The 16,936-nt window shown below is 41.2% G+C and overlaps 1 protein-coding gene across 1 annotated transcript; it reads left to right on the top strand.

The window, feature by feature from the left end:
• The first annotated feature begins 5,931 nt into the window (after positions 1-5,931).
• bmp16 (bone morphogenetic protein 16) lies at positions 5,932-13,765 on the top strand. Its single transcript, XM_084124019.1, has 3 exons — positions 5,932-6,402; positions 10,884-11,215; positions 11,590-13,765. The coding sequence occupies exons 2-3, from the start codon at positions 10,891-10,893 to the stop codon at positions 12,528-12,530; spliced, it is 1,266 nt and encodes a 421-aa protein (XP_083980145.1). The 5' UTR covers positions 5,932-6,402; positions 10,884-10,890; the 3' UTR covers positions 12,531-13,765.
• The last annotated feature ends 3,171 nt before the right edge of the window (positions 13,766-16,936 follow it).

The raw sequence follows: 16,936 nt of genomic DNA, 5'->3' as shown, positions 1-16,936 counted from the left end.
CCCAGCTTTCTTTTGGCAAGTATGTCCAAACTGTGCTGAATTTCCATGTGTTTAGAGTGCAATCTATATCCATCCGATATCAAATGGCAGATTCTGGCCATGTGCATTAAATCCAGAGGCCACCCATGAGGACTAAAGAGAGACTGATGATTTGCAATTTTCAGCAAGAGTCTAAAGTCTCTATAGAGTTATCCATAACATAACACAGCTTACTGCAAGAATGTTAGATACTGTTGCACACTGTTGTGTTATTTACAATATCATTAGTACAGCTCTAAACTCTGATTGGATGAGCTCGTACCCACATATTATACAGAATAGTAATGCATTTGCCAGCATAAAATGCCATTCAATTAACTGTTTAATTAACAAATTAACTGTTTCTTGGCAGAATAATTGTTCATTCTGATTATTATTAATATTTCACGAGTTCCTTTGCCCATATATTCTTTGAGCTAATAAGGTTAAGCGTATTTGGCTTGCTGTCCGCATTGGAGGGGCTCGAGGACGCAGCTTCAACTCGAGCTTAGATAAACCCCCCAGTGGGACTACTAATGCTACAAGATGCCTAAATAATGCAGGTGGAGCTGGGGAGGTGGAGGGACACCAGAACAGCTGATGCTGGAGCAAGGTGAGCGGCTGCTTATTTTATATATTATACAGTTAATTGAAAGATTAGATGGGTTCACTTCTCCCGAAATTACGTTGTGAACTTCACTAATAATCAAGTTACCTTTATGTATATAGCCCTTTATACAATACAGATTGTTTCAAATCAGCTTTACAGTGTTAAACAGGTAAATAATGATTCAATGATGCAAACAGAATTCAATTCTGCTGTAAAGCAACTCTAAAAAGGCAATAGTAAACAGTCATTATACAGTTGAAATCAGTTCAGTGTTGATTCAGTTCGGTTCAATAACTGTGTAAAGATCATCAAATATGGAATAAGTTTGGATGGATGGATGGATGGATGGATAGACTTCAGGTTTGTAGAATAACATTAGGTTGCCTCTCTTTCTCTTTCTCTTCCCTTTTTGCAGACCCTCCTTCAGTCCTTCAGTCCTGTTGTCTTCTGTAAACTGTTTACACACAATATGGATGGTCGGCATGGAGACGGATCATGGATGTGGTGGAGGGAATCACAGGTGTTCCTGTTTGGATTCTCAGGGGTTTGTGTGTGTATTCGTGTGTGTCACGGTGCTTTTTCTTTTTTTAGGGGGAAAAATTCCACCACTGCTACGGACGTCTCCCACAAGGCCGATTTATTTATTTCAGCCGTCCAGTCACCCAGACACGTTTACATGAACAGAGGAGAGTGCTCTTCCTGTTAGTTCTAATCTTCCTCTTCTTCTGAAAAACCCTCCGTCTCGTTTTCCGACCCTCCTCGCCCCCGGGGCCGGCCGATGCTTTACGCTCCTCCTGCCTCCACCGGTGATAAACAAGGCCACTAGATAACGGCTAATTGCAGAATTAGCGTTTATGAGCACAAACTGACAGCTGAGGCTTTTGCAGCCGCGTGCCACGCGTACAAACACTGAAGAACGTGAAGTAGAGGTTGTACACTCAACAAGATTAGACTAAACGGCTGCATATCAGCCCGAGCACACGGTTTTAGATTATATCGTCATGTTGAGTGTTAGAATGACAGCTCATATCACTATAATAATGACAGGTAATTACAAGAAAAGGCACCTGACTGGAGTTCTTATCAGAATGATAAACAGTGAGACAGTTTAACAGTAATTTAATCGTTTTCTTAGCAATGCTACATGATGAAATGAGCAGATTTATTTCCATATTATCTGAGTGGTGAGAATGTTGATCACATCAGTAGAGGCTGTAGAGATATGGGATTACAGTGCGAGCGTGTGTTCGTTTCAGCTCTGTTACATCATGTTTGATGACCATGATTACAGGGGAATAGTGAGGCATATATATATATAAAATACACTCACCGGACACTTTATTAGGTACACCTTCTTAGTACCGGATGGGACCTCCTTTTGCCTTCAGAACTGCCTTAATTCTTAATGGCATTGATTAAGAATGGAAACATTCCTCAGAGATTCTAGTCCATATTGACATGAAAACATCACACAGTTGCTGCAGATTTATCAGCTGCTCTTCCATGATGTGAATCTCCTGTTCCTCCACATCTAAAGCTGCTCTGCTGGACTGAGATCTGGAGACTGTGGAGGCCGCTTGAGTTTAGTGAACTCACTGTCATGATCAAGAAACCAGTCTGAGATGATTTGAGCTTCATGACATGTGTGTTATCCTGCTGGAAGTGTCCATCAGAAGATGGTCCACTGTGGTCATAAAGAGATGGACATCGGTCTACTTCAAGGTTGGACGTTTTTTTTATTTTTCTGACCACATTCTCTGTAAACCCTGGAGATGGTTGTGTGTGAAAATCCCAGTAGATCAGCAGTTTCTGTAACACTCAGACCAACCCGTCTGACACCAACAGCAACAGCCACGTTCAAAGTCACATAAATCACATTTCTTCCCTATTCTGATGCTCAATTTGAACTTCAGCAGATTATCTTGATCGACTTGACATTTGCGTTAACAACCAGTTGAACAGGTGTACCTAATAAAGTGGCCGGTGAGTATAAATATATAAGGTAAATATAAATACAGGTAAATACCAATTCATGAACATTACATTTTTAAGAACTGAAGTTCATCAAGGGATTTGAAATCAGAGTTCAACCTGATACTTCATTGTGTCTCTAAAGGAAGCTGCCAGGACCCTTAAAGGCCAAGATATACTTCAAACTAAGTTTGTTTTGTCGCGATTGTGTTCGAAATTGTCACACCAATTCGTTGTTTAGATTTAGTTTGAGAGTTAGTGTCTGGAAAGGTTTGCTCCAGCTGGTAAACACTGCTACAGCTCTGACTTCTTTGACGTGGAAATCTTCTTCTTCTTTTCACCCTAAAGCGAAGACCAAAAAAGAATTTCGCCGTCTGTATATCAGGGCCTTAAAGGTCAAGGTGAAGGCCAAAGGGCCACGAACACAAACTCTTGACCAAATGCACTTTGTTCTCTCTGTCTAGCTTCTGATTATTGACAAAATCACGGGCAATGATAACAAAACAGAACACAAAAAGCCTCACATTTACACAGACACACACACCCTGGTGCACATTTACACATGTGACGACAGTTTCATACACATTTACACTGCTGACATCATTGGAATGTGTTGTGGAGGAGGGAGAGGTGGAGTATCAGGACAATACAGTGTGTAAGTGTGTGTGTGTCTTTATATATCTGCGATGGCCAGCCGTGTTTTATCATGTAATGCAGCGAAGCAACGCTTGCCAAGCATATGCTGGCAGAACAGCGATTAACACTCGGAGGAAGCCGCTGGTCTCTCATCGTCTCGCTCATGAGCGCGTACGGGAACGAGGTATGGGACGCCCCATCCTAATTTCATCACTTTCTCTGTCCTTCGCTTTTGCTCTCTCTCTCTCTCTCTCTCTCTCTACAAACAATGACCTTAAAAGAAAGGAATCTTATCTCAGAACGTACTTTGGAATTTCTATCGAATGCAAAGCACCCTGTGTTTGTCAGAAAAGTAGAGAGAGAGAATTATTGGAGAAAGTTAATCACCTGTATATAACTCAGATTAACTCCCATCAAAGTCCCAGCATGCACCAGCTCATTTAATTGCAATTGCAGTTTTGTCTGTTTTCAAATGGTCCAGTATTCAGATTAAGGCCTGCAAATACTACTAAAACCTATATAGAATGAATCTGAAAAATAGCGAAGGAACTAATGCATTTGAATTATTTCCAAATATTTTTAGTTTAAAATGTGCACACATTCAGTCTTAATTGTACTGTCTAATATGCCGAAAGGGGCTTAATTTGTGTGTGTTTTTTTGTCTCGTTGCTTTGTTGTTGGTTCAATTTCAAAATACATGACATGAATCTTGACAGTAAATGATAAAGGCTATTTTTGATTCAAAATGGAAAAATTGACGAGCGCTGTTTGACCGCTGAGATAGACCAGCCTAAAAGTGTTGTCAACCCAATAACAGAGCGGTTCGTATTGAACGATTGCTCATATTGATAACCATATTTGGACAAATTCAAATTTTCGATTAGTTTAACAATAAATCTCCTCTGGTTTCCCTAAATGGCTATGATAAGTAATTCAATGGAATGGGAAAAGCGTGCCAGTATATGCTAAAACTGAAAATTACATTTTCTTTTATTGAGCGAGCAGATGGTGACAGTCAAACAACAAAGATTCCCAAGAGATTATGAAGAAATATTTCCAGCGACATTTGAGGGTTGCATTCGGTTATATGTAATTTCTTCGTGCCGGCCACAAGCCAGAAACAGCACGCCACAACAGAGAAGAATAGTTTGTGAATAAATTCTCACAGATTTGTAAAGGAACACCACGGCCAATAAATAAATGAATTAATTCAGGATGCCCCACCCGTGCCGGAATGCAGAAGACTCTCCCAACTCCGAGGAGGAAATGTGAGGCCGATGACATCTCTCTCTGTTTCAAACAGAGACTGTGAACATCAACCGAGAGCGCAAGTCTACAGGAAGATCCTCATTTTTATCATCCAACAGTAGTCTCGCTCACTCACTCGCTTTCCTTCCTTTTTATTTCTAGACAAACTCCCTCACTCACCCAACGGTTGTCTTTCCAACAACAAACTTGTTGACCAAAAATGGGTGGCATGTCTGTTTTGAAAGGGCAAAAGAAAAGTCTGGAGTTAGATTAGGACAGGTTAGACAGGTTGCATGACATGCCATTATCCAGATAACTATAACTACACAATATACAATTAAATATGACCCTGACTTCATCATCAAGTGTGGTTTTACCTGCAGTGAAGACTGGATGCAGAGAGCATCAACGAATCTGTCAGATTTCCAATTCAGACTGTAGTTTCAGTTTTATGTTTGTAAAAATTTTTGTATTATTATTATGACTTTAGACATGACATTTAACCAAAGAAAAGTGGCTAATTTCATTAGAGGTGAAATAACTTGAAAATATTCAGATTAGAGATTTTTTTAAGTTCAGAAAACTCTCACCACAAACAAATGTCATATGTAAAATTCAAATCAGTGTCAAGCTCCACATACATGTTAATGAATTTCAGTGTCTGATTTTTACTCTGGCATACTGATTTGCACTTGACGTCCAATGCAAAAAAGTCCTACTGTGTGCCACAGAAGATTCTGGAAAGCAGTGTCCTTGCATGGGCGAACTGGCTTCTCTGTATGAGTGTGTGTGTGTGTGTGTGTGTGTTGAGAAGGGGGTGTTTCAACTGATTCAACAGATGCAATCCAATCTGTCAGACGATGCTTGTGAGGTTACAGACATTTTCTCATTGCCCTGCCAGATGCATACCAATGCAGTCCACCCCACCGGAAGGACGAGCGCACCTTGCTCCCTCTCCCGTCTCTCTTTCTTTTTAAGTTCCTTTTGCACTTATTATCGTCTCTCTCTCTCTCCATTCCTGGTGATAGATGTGTTTTCCTGGCACCCTCTGGCTGTTCATTAGCACCAATGACAGTGAATTAATCTTGTATCATCATTAGTTCTCTTTCACCTTCGTGACTCACTCCAGAGTAAACACTCACTCAGATAATGTCAGATCAACTGGCTGTGCCGCCCATTGTGTGCTCGACTTTATCTTTCATGTTTTTTCCTGTTTCCTGCAAAAGAAACATTTAGACCCAAATGTAAAGTTGCAAATGGAAATCTGACCTGTACTGTGTATCCGAAGCAGCCCTGACCTTATCTTTGTGTGTGTGTGTGTGTGTGTGTGTTGCACGTTTGGAGAGGTGGGTGGAGGGAGGGGGCATCGGTGACATCACTATCAGGGAGGATCCAAATGGACAGGAAAGTCAATTAGAGTTTAACTGAGTTTACCAGCTGGTAAAAGAGAGAGAGAGAGAGAGAGCAAGAGCGAGAGCGAGAGAGGAAAAAGGGGAGGAGAGCACAAAAGAGAAGTACAGACAGATTCAGAGAGGAAGGGAGAAAGTCAGCTACAAAGCCAGAGGGACAGAGGAAAACTAGCCGGCACAAACTTCCAATCTTCCTCTCTCTTCCATTTCATTCTCTCTTTCCCCTCAGCTGCTATTTTGCATCCTAGTCCTGGTATAAGAACGGCATCCAGTCAGCCACAAGAAAACCAGTGGATGTTTTTAAAGAGTGCACTTCTCCAACACTCTCAACAGGATGAGTGCCTGAGGACAAGCTGGAGAGGCTCACGTTATTCCAGAGACACATAAGTTAATCCAGCAGAGGCAGACGGCGTCCACTCCGTCCTCAGGAGCGAATGAGAGGAGAGGGTCTGTAACGCTGGAGCTCAAGGACAAACCATGGACTCTGCACACCTCCCACTTCACCTGGACGTGAGTACTACCCTCCACCGCAGAACACCTTGATGCTTGCAACATCTGTTATATCCTGGGTAAAACTATGACTCTATGAAGTGCTTGTCTTGTTTTCCAGTTTAAACATGGTTTATACAAGATAAATTGACTTTCAGCAGCAAAATTATGTAAGAACATTTAAAAATGTATATCTTGAATATGAAAGGGATTGTTCACCCAAAAATGAAAATTCTGTCACCCTCAAGTTGCTTTAAACCTGTATGAATTTATTTCTTCTGTTGAACACAAAAGAAGATGTTTTGAAGAATATGGGTAACCAAACAGTTGATGGGCCCCATTGACTTCAATAGTAAATAGAAGAAGAAAAAAATACTATGGAAGTCGATGGGGTCCATCAACTGTTTGGTTACCCATATTCTTCAAAATATCTTCTTTTGTGTTCAACAGAAGAAAGAAATTCATACAGGTTTGGAACAACTTGAGTGTGAGTAAATGATGACAGAAGTTTCATTTTTGGGTGAACTGTTCCTTTAAGTTTATATTCTTACGCGTAGCATATTATTTTTTCCCGTTTTGAGCTCAAATCATACAAATATTACTTACTGCTTATTTACTGTGAACAAGTCTTATCTTATATACAATTATTCTTCTCGTGTCAATTTATCTTGTTTTAAGGATGTTTAGATACTGGACAAGACGATGTTCTGCAATGTGTGACTCAAATCTGATTCAAAACGTCAACCAACCACTCATTTCACGTTCCTCATCAAACTGTCTGCTCTGTGCTAAAAATTCACATGCATTGCTCTCCAAACCCACTGACAGATTCATAGCAGAGATGCTTCCTCAGAACATGTGAAACAGGCAGATCAGTGTTTCCATGAAAAGCAAAAAGCATGCAAAAGCTGCTAAGATTTCCTTGCTGGAGCATTCAGAAGAAGAGACTGGAGAGTAGATGCTGTCCAGGACGGGCAGAGAGTTGAATATATTCTCTTGGCTTGGGAGATAAAAATGTATAGCAAACAAACAGGCAAGTCATTTGCTAACTGGATAAATCAAAAAGACACAATCTAGCAGCAAAAAGGGAAGTTTTGATTAGTCATTTCAGAGCTTTAAAAAGTATGTTTTTTAGGATGTTACAATGTTGCATTACCTAAAATAGATCATTCAGCGTTTGCCAGATAATAATCCAAAACTGTCTGAGGGTTTCAGGACCGCCAAAACGGTCAAATTGATAACAGAATGCTATGTGGGGGTTAGGGGAGGATTCTGGGAGGAAATGTCTCGTCTTGTCTGGTCTACTCTACTCATCCTTGGAGACCACTTTAGTCTGTTCTTAGCTGAACCTTTGGCAAGCTGCACAGAATGTGTGTTTGTGTATGTTTCTATAGCAGTATCAGTGAGTTCTGGAGTGTGTCTGTAACAGTGGGATGTGTGTATGCATGTGTGTGTGTGTTGTCACAGAGGACTGTTCCAGTGAATGTTATGGGGCACAATCTGAGGTCTGGGCCGCTGTCATTATCTCTTAATCGGTCCAGCTGGGATAAATTACAGGTCTGTGCTAATTTACCCCAATAAAACCGCCCTGCGGTCTACCTGCAATATTATTCTAATGATTTCATCTCTTTAATTCAGCAAAACAGAGGCACAGCTCAGCCATTTGTGACTTCTCTCGTGCCTTAGGCGCTCAAACTCGGGGGGCAAATAAATATGGGTACCCTTTGCATCCAAAAAAGTAGAGCATGTTTAAGAGTGTTCCTTCTTGGACAGAATGACAAAATGTGGGGGGAGCGAGCCGGGGAGAAGCAGTCTAGGGAATGAACGAAAGGAAGAACAACAGGAAAGGAGAGCGGAGGGATCGGGGTACGGAGTGAAATGTGAAACATGAAGACAGCGGTGGAGGATAAATCAGCAACAAGCAGAGGCACCATGACCCCTATGGCCCTTCACTGCTGACTTCTGGGTAAATCCAAAGGGGGGAAACATGAGAGAGAGAGAGAACTGGCCTTTCCTAGAACTATGTAACAATATATCAATTCTGGAAGTCATGCTTTACAGGAAGAGAACTGATAAGAAGAATAAAAATAGGGGAAAAAATGTGGAAAGAAAGCTGAAGGAGATAAGTGGATGCAAGGACACCCTGCCCTCCACTTCTGAGGTCAGCAGGTCACATCGCTCTGGTAATGGCACGAGTCTGGCCGACCTTTTCTCTGCCGGGGTCACCCCTTGCCGTCTGTTCTGGGGTCTAATAAACGCCTCTTTCCGCCCCCTCCATCTGATTACCGCTCTCCCTGTAGAGGAAGTTATTACGTGTTGAATCCAATCACAACAGAAACCATGACACACATGTAGCATGAACACACAGCAATGGGGGGGAGGGACTGCGGGGAAGCCAGACGCAAAGGAGTCTAATGAAGTTTTAGTGGGGAGGCGGCATTCAGGAGAGCTGCTCCGTCTGGAAGCTACACCTCTGTGAGGTCCCACTGGGCGGAACAATCGAGTGGATGGGTAAAAGCCACTTAATCTACTTTACTGCCGGATGCTGTGGGCGTGGGGGACTGTCTTATCCTGTGTGTCCTCTGAGGATTTGGCTGGAGTTTGGTGAATGAGTGTGAGCGAGAGGGAGGGGACAGAGGACAGCGAGAGGACGGTATACATCCGCTTCTCCGGTGCGTTTTAACACCTGTAGTTGAGGGTTATCCTAGACTCCCAAAGGAGTCGCTGCTCAGCAAGTCCTGACTTGAGCAGATTCTACATCAAAAGAACACTTAGTTTGACTCAGATGTAAGCGTTTCTGGCCCGGTGAGACCACCCAGCACCTTGTCGAAGAGTCTTCTGGGATAAACACGAGACAAACCTTACATGCCACAGATACTTTTAAAACCACAGAAATCATTTACACTCATCCCTCGGTTTGTAAGAACAGACAAAATGTGTGTTTACAGTGATAAAGAAGGACTACAGGCCAGGCGTACAATGGATGTCCCATTGACTTCCAATGTAATTAGATTCAAGTCAAAGCTGTTGATGGCTAATTGAACCATTTGAGAGTTTTTCTGTCAGAGCTCTCGTATTAGCCCTCTGACACCTCCTACAAACTCCACCATGTTTGTAAAGGACCCTTTGAAGGCTTAAGTAGGTTTAGAGTTGAGACCGATGGAAAGAATAGTTCACTTTGAGAAGATTTCGCCACTAATGGATGACAGCTTGTAACAATTAGATCTACTGAAAGGAAGGAGATCTGAGTGTTTTTGAGAGCTGAGCCGAATTCAGGCTTTGCAAGTTATATTAAACTTTCCAAATGGAAGTTGTAAAATTTCTGACTGCTTCCTCTTTGAGTTCTGCATTGCACAAGATATCAGAGAATATCTTGATGAATAAAAGTCAGTTTGTTGCTTTATTTTATTTTATTCTTCAAAAGCTCACAAAATTATTTGCAAATATGTATAGACTGGGATAAATGTATGAAGAACCCCCCACCCTCCCCGCAACACAATAAACCATCACAGCACTAAACCTCCCAGTTTCAAATTACTTTTGAAAGGTGATTTACTTTAAGTTGGTCACTACCATAAACATCAGTGTGCAGACACAATCTGTAAACTTTTAACCTAATGATTATTTTCAAGCAGCTGTTTTAGACACACAAATGACAACCAGTCTCTCTCTTTGTGTCACCGGCACAGCGTCAACAAAGACACATAATCAAACTGCAAAATTTAAATCTGCTTTCATCATAAGTTGAACGTTATAATCACTCTAGATTGAATATATGCCTCACGAGTCACAACCATCCTAAAATGACCACACCTGTTTTATCTGTTTATAAATTAAGTAATGTAATTTAGCATAATGTAGCATAAACACAGCCTAGCATAACGCATTATAAATTTGAATGTACTGTAAGTTAGGCATGTGCTTTTCAAGAACACAGTGCACCAATGCTGGATGTCCAAGGTTATTCTCATTTGTCAGGTAAGTTAACTTGAGAGACACAGGCCTAATGAATTGGTCTAACAGGCCTATTGTAGACCTCTAAATCAAACACCACAGGCCATGATCTCTGTAAAACTACTTTACTGTGGTTCCTTATGGCACTGTTTCTGCGATTACCATTTCCAAAATAACAAATACCAGTAAATCAACAACAAAAACACAGAGTGAAAGTTCCTTACCATGCTACAAACCAAAGTACTAGCAATAAATCACCTGCCATATAAGGGAAATCAAAGACTTAAGGGCTAAAGCTAAAATGGTCAATTACCATGGTAAATGGGTTTATTATATCACTACATTTCTGACCACTATTATTTTCAAGCCAGGTTTTATGGATAGTTCACCCAAAAATAAAAATTTTCATTGTTTCGTTCCAAACCTGACATTTTTCCCTGTTTAATGAAAGTCAATGGGGTCCAAAACAGAAAAGAAAAACAAACATAATCTTCAAAATATCTTCATCAGTCTCAAAATGGCTCCTCTTTTTACTGCTCTCTTCATAGGTCCAACATGTTCCCTGCTAGCCTTCTGGTTCTGATGATCCTGCTGCTACCTCAAGCCTCATCAGGACACCAGGAGGATCCCAGTCAGACTCATGGAAACCTGGCCAGCCCTCTAGAGCCTAGTTTGGCCCACACCATTCAGAACCTCCTGCTGACCCGTCTGGGCCTTCAGTCACACCCCAACCCCAGTGAGGAGGCACGGGTGCCCCAATATCTTCTCGACCTCTATCGATTCCACACTCAACAGTACCATCTCATTGAAGACCCAGAGTTTAACTACCCCTCCCAGCATGTGCAAGGAGCCAACACAGTCCGGTGCTTTCACCACACAGGTATGAGCAGCTATTGTACTAGATCATAGAGAACACCAATTCCCTTGGCAGTGATAAAAAGCTAACTTTACCGCAAACACAGCACAGAGACGTGTAAGTCAATTAACCTGCCTTAGGTGCCAGCATGCCCACTGAAAAAGCTACCTGTGGATTCAATGTTCTGATATTTTTCACTCATGTCTTGGCATTAGCGTAGACACCTTGGAACAAGTTAAGAAGAACATGGCTCATTTTCATAAGTGCCCGTAGCAAATGATGTGCAATTATTATTTAGTTGGACAATTATGCCATTACGTAGAGATCAAGTGTTTGATCACGATGGAAAGTATTTTACAGCTTAAGAACTTTTTTTTTCTCTTTTTTTTTTTGTGTAGATTCTACAGTGCTGAGTCTTCCAGAAGAGCAGAAAACACCAGTGGACAGCATTCACATTGGCTTCAATCTGTCCTCCATTCCGTCAGAAGAGAGTGTGGTGTCGGCAGAGCTGCGTTTCCTTCATGAAGGGTTTAGTGGAGGTTCTCACGTGGCCAGCCTTTATCTTTCCAACGGTGACCCAGCATCAAAACCCACACTGCTCCATTCACGCCGGCTGACTAGAGATAGAAAAGGTGCAGAACTTTGGGAAACCTTTCCCCTGGATGGAGAAGTGTTTCACAATCTACCCAAGAAGTCAGGGAGCCTGTCTTTTATTCTGGATGTTATTGCTGATAATAACAGCAGTCTTCCTAAAGAGAGACACCTGAGGGTGCGCAGGTACACAGGGCAAGATGAGCCCAGTTGGGCGAGGCAGAGGCCCTTACTGGTGACTTACAGCCATGATGGGCGCAGCGAGCCCTTTGTGCCCCTCAGAAATCGGACCCCTGCTGGCAGGCGAGGCAAGGGCAGGGGCAGGTTTAAGGGCGATAGGGGTCAGGGCTCTGACGAAGGCTGGCGGGTGGGACGGAACGACAGGAGAGTGAAACGAAATGGTGGGAGGGCCGCCAAGCTCAAACGACTCTCCCGCTCTCGCTGCCGTCGGCACCCGCTGTACGTGGACTTCAAAGATGTAGGCTGGAATAAATGGATCGTAGCCCCATCCGGTTACGATGCTTTCTTTTGCCTTGGAGAGTGCCGCTTCCCACTGGCTGACCATATGAATTCATCTAGCCACGCCATGGTTCAGACGCTGGTCAACTCTGTAAACGGGGCCGTGCCGCGGGCTTGCTGTGTGCCGACGGCCCTTAGCCCTATCGCCCTCCTCTACTTGGACCAGGAGGAACGTGTGGTGTTGAAAAACTATCAAGACATGGTGGTGGAGGGCTGCGGCTGTCGATAGCAAGATACTCATGGAATAAATGAGAAGATTGGACTGGAAAATAGAACTAAAAAGGGACTAAAATCAGGAAGTGAGTCAGAAAGAAACCGAAAGAGACAAAGAAAGCGAGGTAAAACGGTCATAATAAAAACATGAGCACCTTCTCATAATCCTCTGGAACCCAGCTTTGACTTCTTGTGTCCAATGAAGCATTGTATTTGTGTGAACTATAAGCACTCAGTCCAAACGTGATGTCTCCGTCTAATGTAGTCCACTCCAGCTTTCTGTCTTGTAGGTGTGTCCATCCTGCTCCTGTTTTGTGAGTCCTTCCCTCATGAACATCACATCATTGACAACTGAAAGGGACCAAGAAGTGACCAAGGACTCTCATTGAGCGTTTGGTGCTGGACAGACTTAAACCTGAGGGAAGACAATAAGAATATTGAACTCTTCATCTCTGGTAGCAAATGAAACTTCAAAGTATGCACTGCGACAGAGACTATAACTGAGTACGGGGCACTTCTCCTTATGAGCTATTTAAAAAATCCTGACACCAAGAAATTATGATGTTATTGTCTGAATGTGTTAGTGATATTATTTATGGTGACCTGTTCTTTTTATGTATGTTGCAGTCCAAAGAAAAGTTTGCTATACAAATACTGTGGTAGTAAGTAAATCTAATTTAAGAATGCGTCAATATATCTATTTAAATAGCAAAAAAATATGGAATATTTAATCTTGATAAATACCGCAGATATATAAGTACCAGAACGCCTTATAGATCCATTTTAAAGCCAGTTAAAACTGGTGTTACTCATCTATTATTTGTAAAACCACAGCACTGAATCATGGCAGCTTTATATTGGCATTGACTAAACAATGAGGGCTCTTCCCTTACAATAGAAGCCTTGTGAAACAAAGAAAATTGCCTAAACATTCCAAGATATGGTGCCAAATGTTATGTTATGTGCCATAGGTGTACAAGCTTGCTAAATGGTATTATACATAACTTTGTGTCTTCGGTCATCATGTAGTTATCACACAAGTGTTGACCAAACTGTCAGTATTTAAAGACATTAAGTTCAACAACAACAACAAAAAAATCGTCCAAGCTTATTCCGATGTTCTGTCATGAATAGCTGATTATATTTTAGTATGATGCTTTATGTGCAGTTTAAACAAAAGCCTTGAGAATGTCTGACATTGTCTGGAGCCATTGTGAAATGTGTAATAATAAACAGCAAACTAATCCGGCAGTTCTAATCAAATTTTCTTTAAGAAAATGGTCTCAGTCTTTGACTTTTCTCCTCTTCAGAATTGCTTTCCTAAAACCAAAATTTGGAGGAATACATTTTCATGAAATGCAGTGGTTAACATTCCAATAAAAAACTTTACTTAACATTATTGTGTATACTATACCCAAATAAATAAATTAATAATTAATAAATAAGTCTTAAACCAGCCTGATTTTGGGCACTTGTCATCTGGTCAGGCAGGGAGACCAGCTTATACCTATCCTGGTTGACACCAGACCCTTCTCAGTTGTAACTGAGAGTGGGTCTGGGGAAGCTTCATTCACATCCCATTTCCAAAGGGGCGTCACCAACGGACATCGCTCAAATGCCTCTATGCGCAATTGGATAGACCTAAAACCAATCAGAGCGATCGTCATTGTGTAAAGCCCGCCTCAACGTTTGTGATTGGTGCCAAGATTTAGAAAGATTGGAAATGGGCTTGAATGGGCTCTTGGCCAGACTGACTTGCAGAGCAAATCTAAATTTGCCAGAAGTTCATCTGGGTTTTCCCAGGCTAGCTTATATCAGGTAAGACCAGTAAAACCACACTAAGATGCTTTTTTAGCAGGGGTCTTGTAGAAAGCGATCTGGTGGAAGGGCTCTGAAGTGATAGGGCGAGTCCTCTCACACTGTAAAATGTCAGTTTATCAGGTCTCATTATAGATTATTTTTCCTTAACATCTGTTTTTCATCCTTCAGAGGATCTTGGACCCAATCTGCAGTGGTCTCTATGTTCGGCTGTGGTTCATTAATCTCATAGTAAATGAGAAGAACTTCAGTATTCTCAGTTCCATAAACCTTTGGACACCAGGCTAGGCTGAAAAGATAAAGACTGAAAATTACAGAAAAGACAGCTCATTAGTGTTTCATCCATTTCTATAGTGTGTGTGTGTGTGTGTGTGTGTGTGTGTGTCAGACAGAGTGATGTATATTCATTCAGTAATACAATATGACCAAAATCTTACTTTACGGTTTGAATGAGTTTATATCACTGTAACAGTACATATCATGTATATATCATGGTATAATTATTGTTCTAGAAATGTAACAATCTATATGTTGACACATTTCTACCACAGCATGTATGGTCACAACATCCAGCTATCCAGAATTAGAAAAACACAGCTGGAGCTGTCCAAATCAACCTTATATATTGTTCTTTAATAGATGTCACATGTTCCACACCATAAAGAGTCTGTGAAGAACTAGGCCTACATGAAACATTTTCAAGTAACATAAAACCACATACTAGCAGGAAAATGGCCTTTGACTTGTGATGTCTTCTCTCTCATCCCCATATCTGTTTGCCATCACAAACAGGGCTTATCTTGCCAGGTATGAGGGTCGGGTTGACCTATGAACTTGACATCATACGTGTATATAATAGCACATTCTCACAGCCATAAATCAACAAAGCCCATTGACACCAATAGAGCACCCACAAGAAAGCACATAAAAGCCATTTCTGTGCCGTTCATCTATTTATGTGCAGTTTACACTTGCTAACTAGAGGCAATTTTCATCTCAGCCACCCTAAAAATCTTTGATGAACACAGCTGTCAACACCCAAAATTTATAATTGGCTAATTAGTCACCTTAAAAATTAGTCCTCTGTGATTATGTGATCTTTCTTTTCATGTTTACTGTAAACAACAGCTGCAGATTACTCAGAGACCCACAGGCGGACAAATAAACCAGTGAGGCCCCGGCATAAGCCAAGACAGAATGAAACTGTGAGTATTCAAACAGTAGTGCTTAAAATCTCCACCCTTCTAGACATAATGTTGGTAAGCAACACACCGATTTGGTTTCTATCAATGTAATGCTGTCTGAAAAGAACAAAAAAATTTGAAGTGATACCATGTTCAGTATTTAAGTTTAAAGTTGCATTCAGTAGTTTGGTGATAAAAACACATTAAAGGTGCAGTATGTAATATTGACAGCTAGTGGTTGAACTGAGTACTGCGTCTCTACGCTCACGCGGGTGAGGACACAGAACAGGAACAAGCGCAATTGACAATGGAAGGCGATGAGCCTGATGCATTGATTTGTCTGTGTTTCAGTATGCCTCTGGTCATAGAGCTTTTTAGATGGATGGCGAGGCTTTTTAGTCGGGTATAATCTGCGATCCCAGTTTGTTTGCTGGCTTCCATTCGCCAACTGGCAACCGAAATAGTATTGGGAAAATTGGCAGTGGGCGGGATCACACAGACCAAAAACAGACATTCTGACGCGGAACGCGCATTTCAAAGTAGAATAACTGGCTGTAGCATTGTTTTTCTGAGAAATGTGTGTGAGCTTAGCAATTATCCTAAATATCTGCTAACATATTATGGTATTTTTATGCTTTAGTACAGTTTAAAAAAAAAAAAAAAACATACAACACCTTTCAGAAATAAATTGTTTTTGTGAACAGTCACCTGAATGTTAACTCTCATGAGATGAAGACTGTGCTCAAAACAGTTTTCTATAATAAGCGTTTTAATTATGTATGTATGTATGCGCAGTTCACCCCCCTCAATGTATTTCAACAAGCTGAAATGAAGTGACCCACCATATTTTTCAAAATGCCAAAGAGATTTGACAATAGAACAAACTTATTATCGTGCTTTGCCAGCAGAGACAACTAGAGAATCTTTATCTGTATGGTGAAAGAAGCAGAAAAAAACTAGCAGAAATATCGGCAGAGCACACACAAATGGACAAATACAATGACGGAGAAAATACAGAGTAGTGATGCCCAAGTTGGTTCAGTTTTTGTTGGACAGGTAAGTGAATTAACTATTGTGTAGATCGCTCTCTAAAACTCGGACGATCATCGTGGTATTGGTACTTAAAATACACAAAGAACAGCGATGCTAATGCTAGCTGAAGAACTACTGAAAGCCTCCTTAAAACTATTACAATTTTACACCAACAGCTACTCAACAAAAATATTTTTTCCTCAAGAATATACTAACCAAAAGTGAGAATGTTTTCCCAGGAAATTTTAGACATAAGACTGCAGAGCTTATTTCTTATTGGTCCTCATTTCTTGTGATTTTTTTCTTTCTTTCTTTTTTTTCACCAAGCAAGCAAAAACTATTCTGCATGGTCTGGGCGAGTTTTCCCACTAGGTGTGAGGGGTACATT

The sequence above is a fragment of the Abramis brama genome (genome assembly GCF_963993115.1).
Source record: "Abramis brama genome assembly, chromosome: 9".
In the NCBI taxonomy this organism is placed as follows: Eukaryota; Metazoa; Chordata; class Actinopteri; order Cypriniformes; family Leuciscidae; genus Abramis; species Abramis brama.
Note: the sequence above shows the minus strand (reverse complement) of the source record. Positions and strands in the feature narration are given on the sequence as shown.

Bases quoted from the DNA above. Each gene is read 5' to 3' on its own strand.
- bmp16 (XM_084124019.1), top strand. From the start codon at position 10,891: ATGTTCCCTGCTAGCCTTCTGGTTCTGATGATCCTGCTGCTACCTCAA. The intron at 11,216-11,589 runs GTATGAGCAGCT...TTTTTTGTGTAG, and splicing joins CCGGTGCTTTCACCACACAG to ATTCTACAGTGCTGAGTCTT.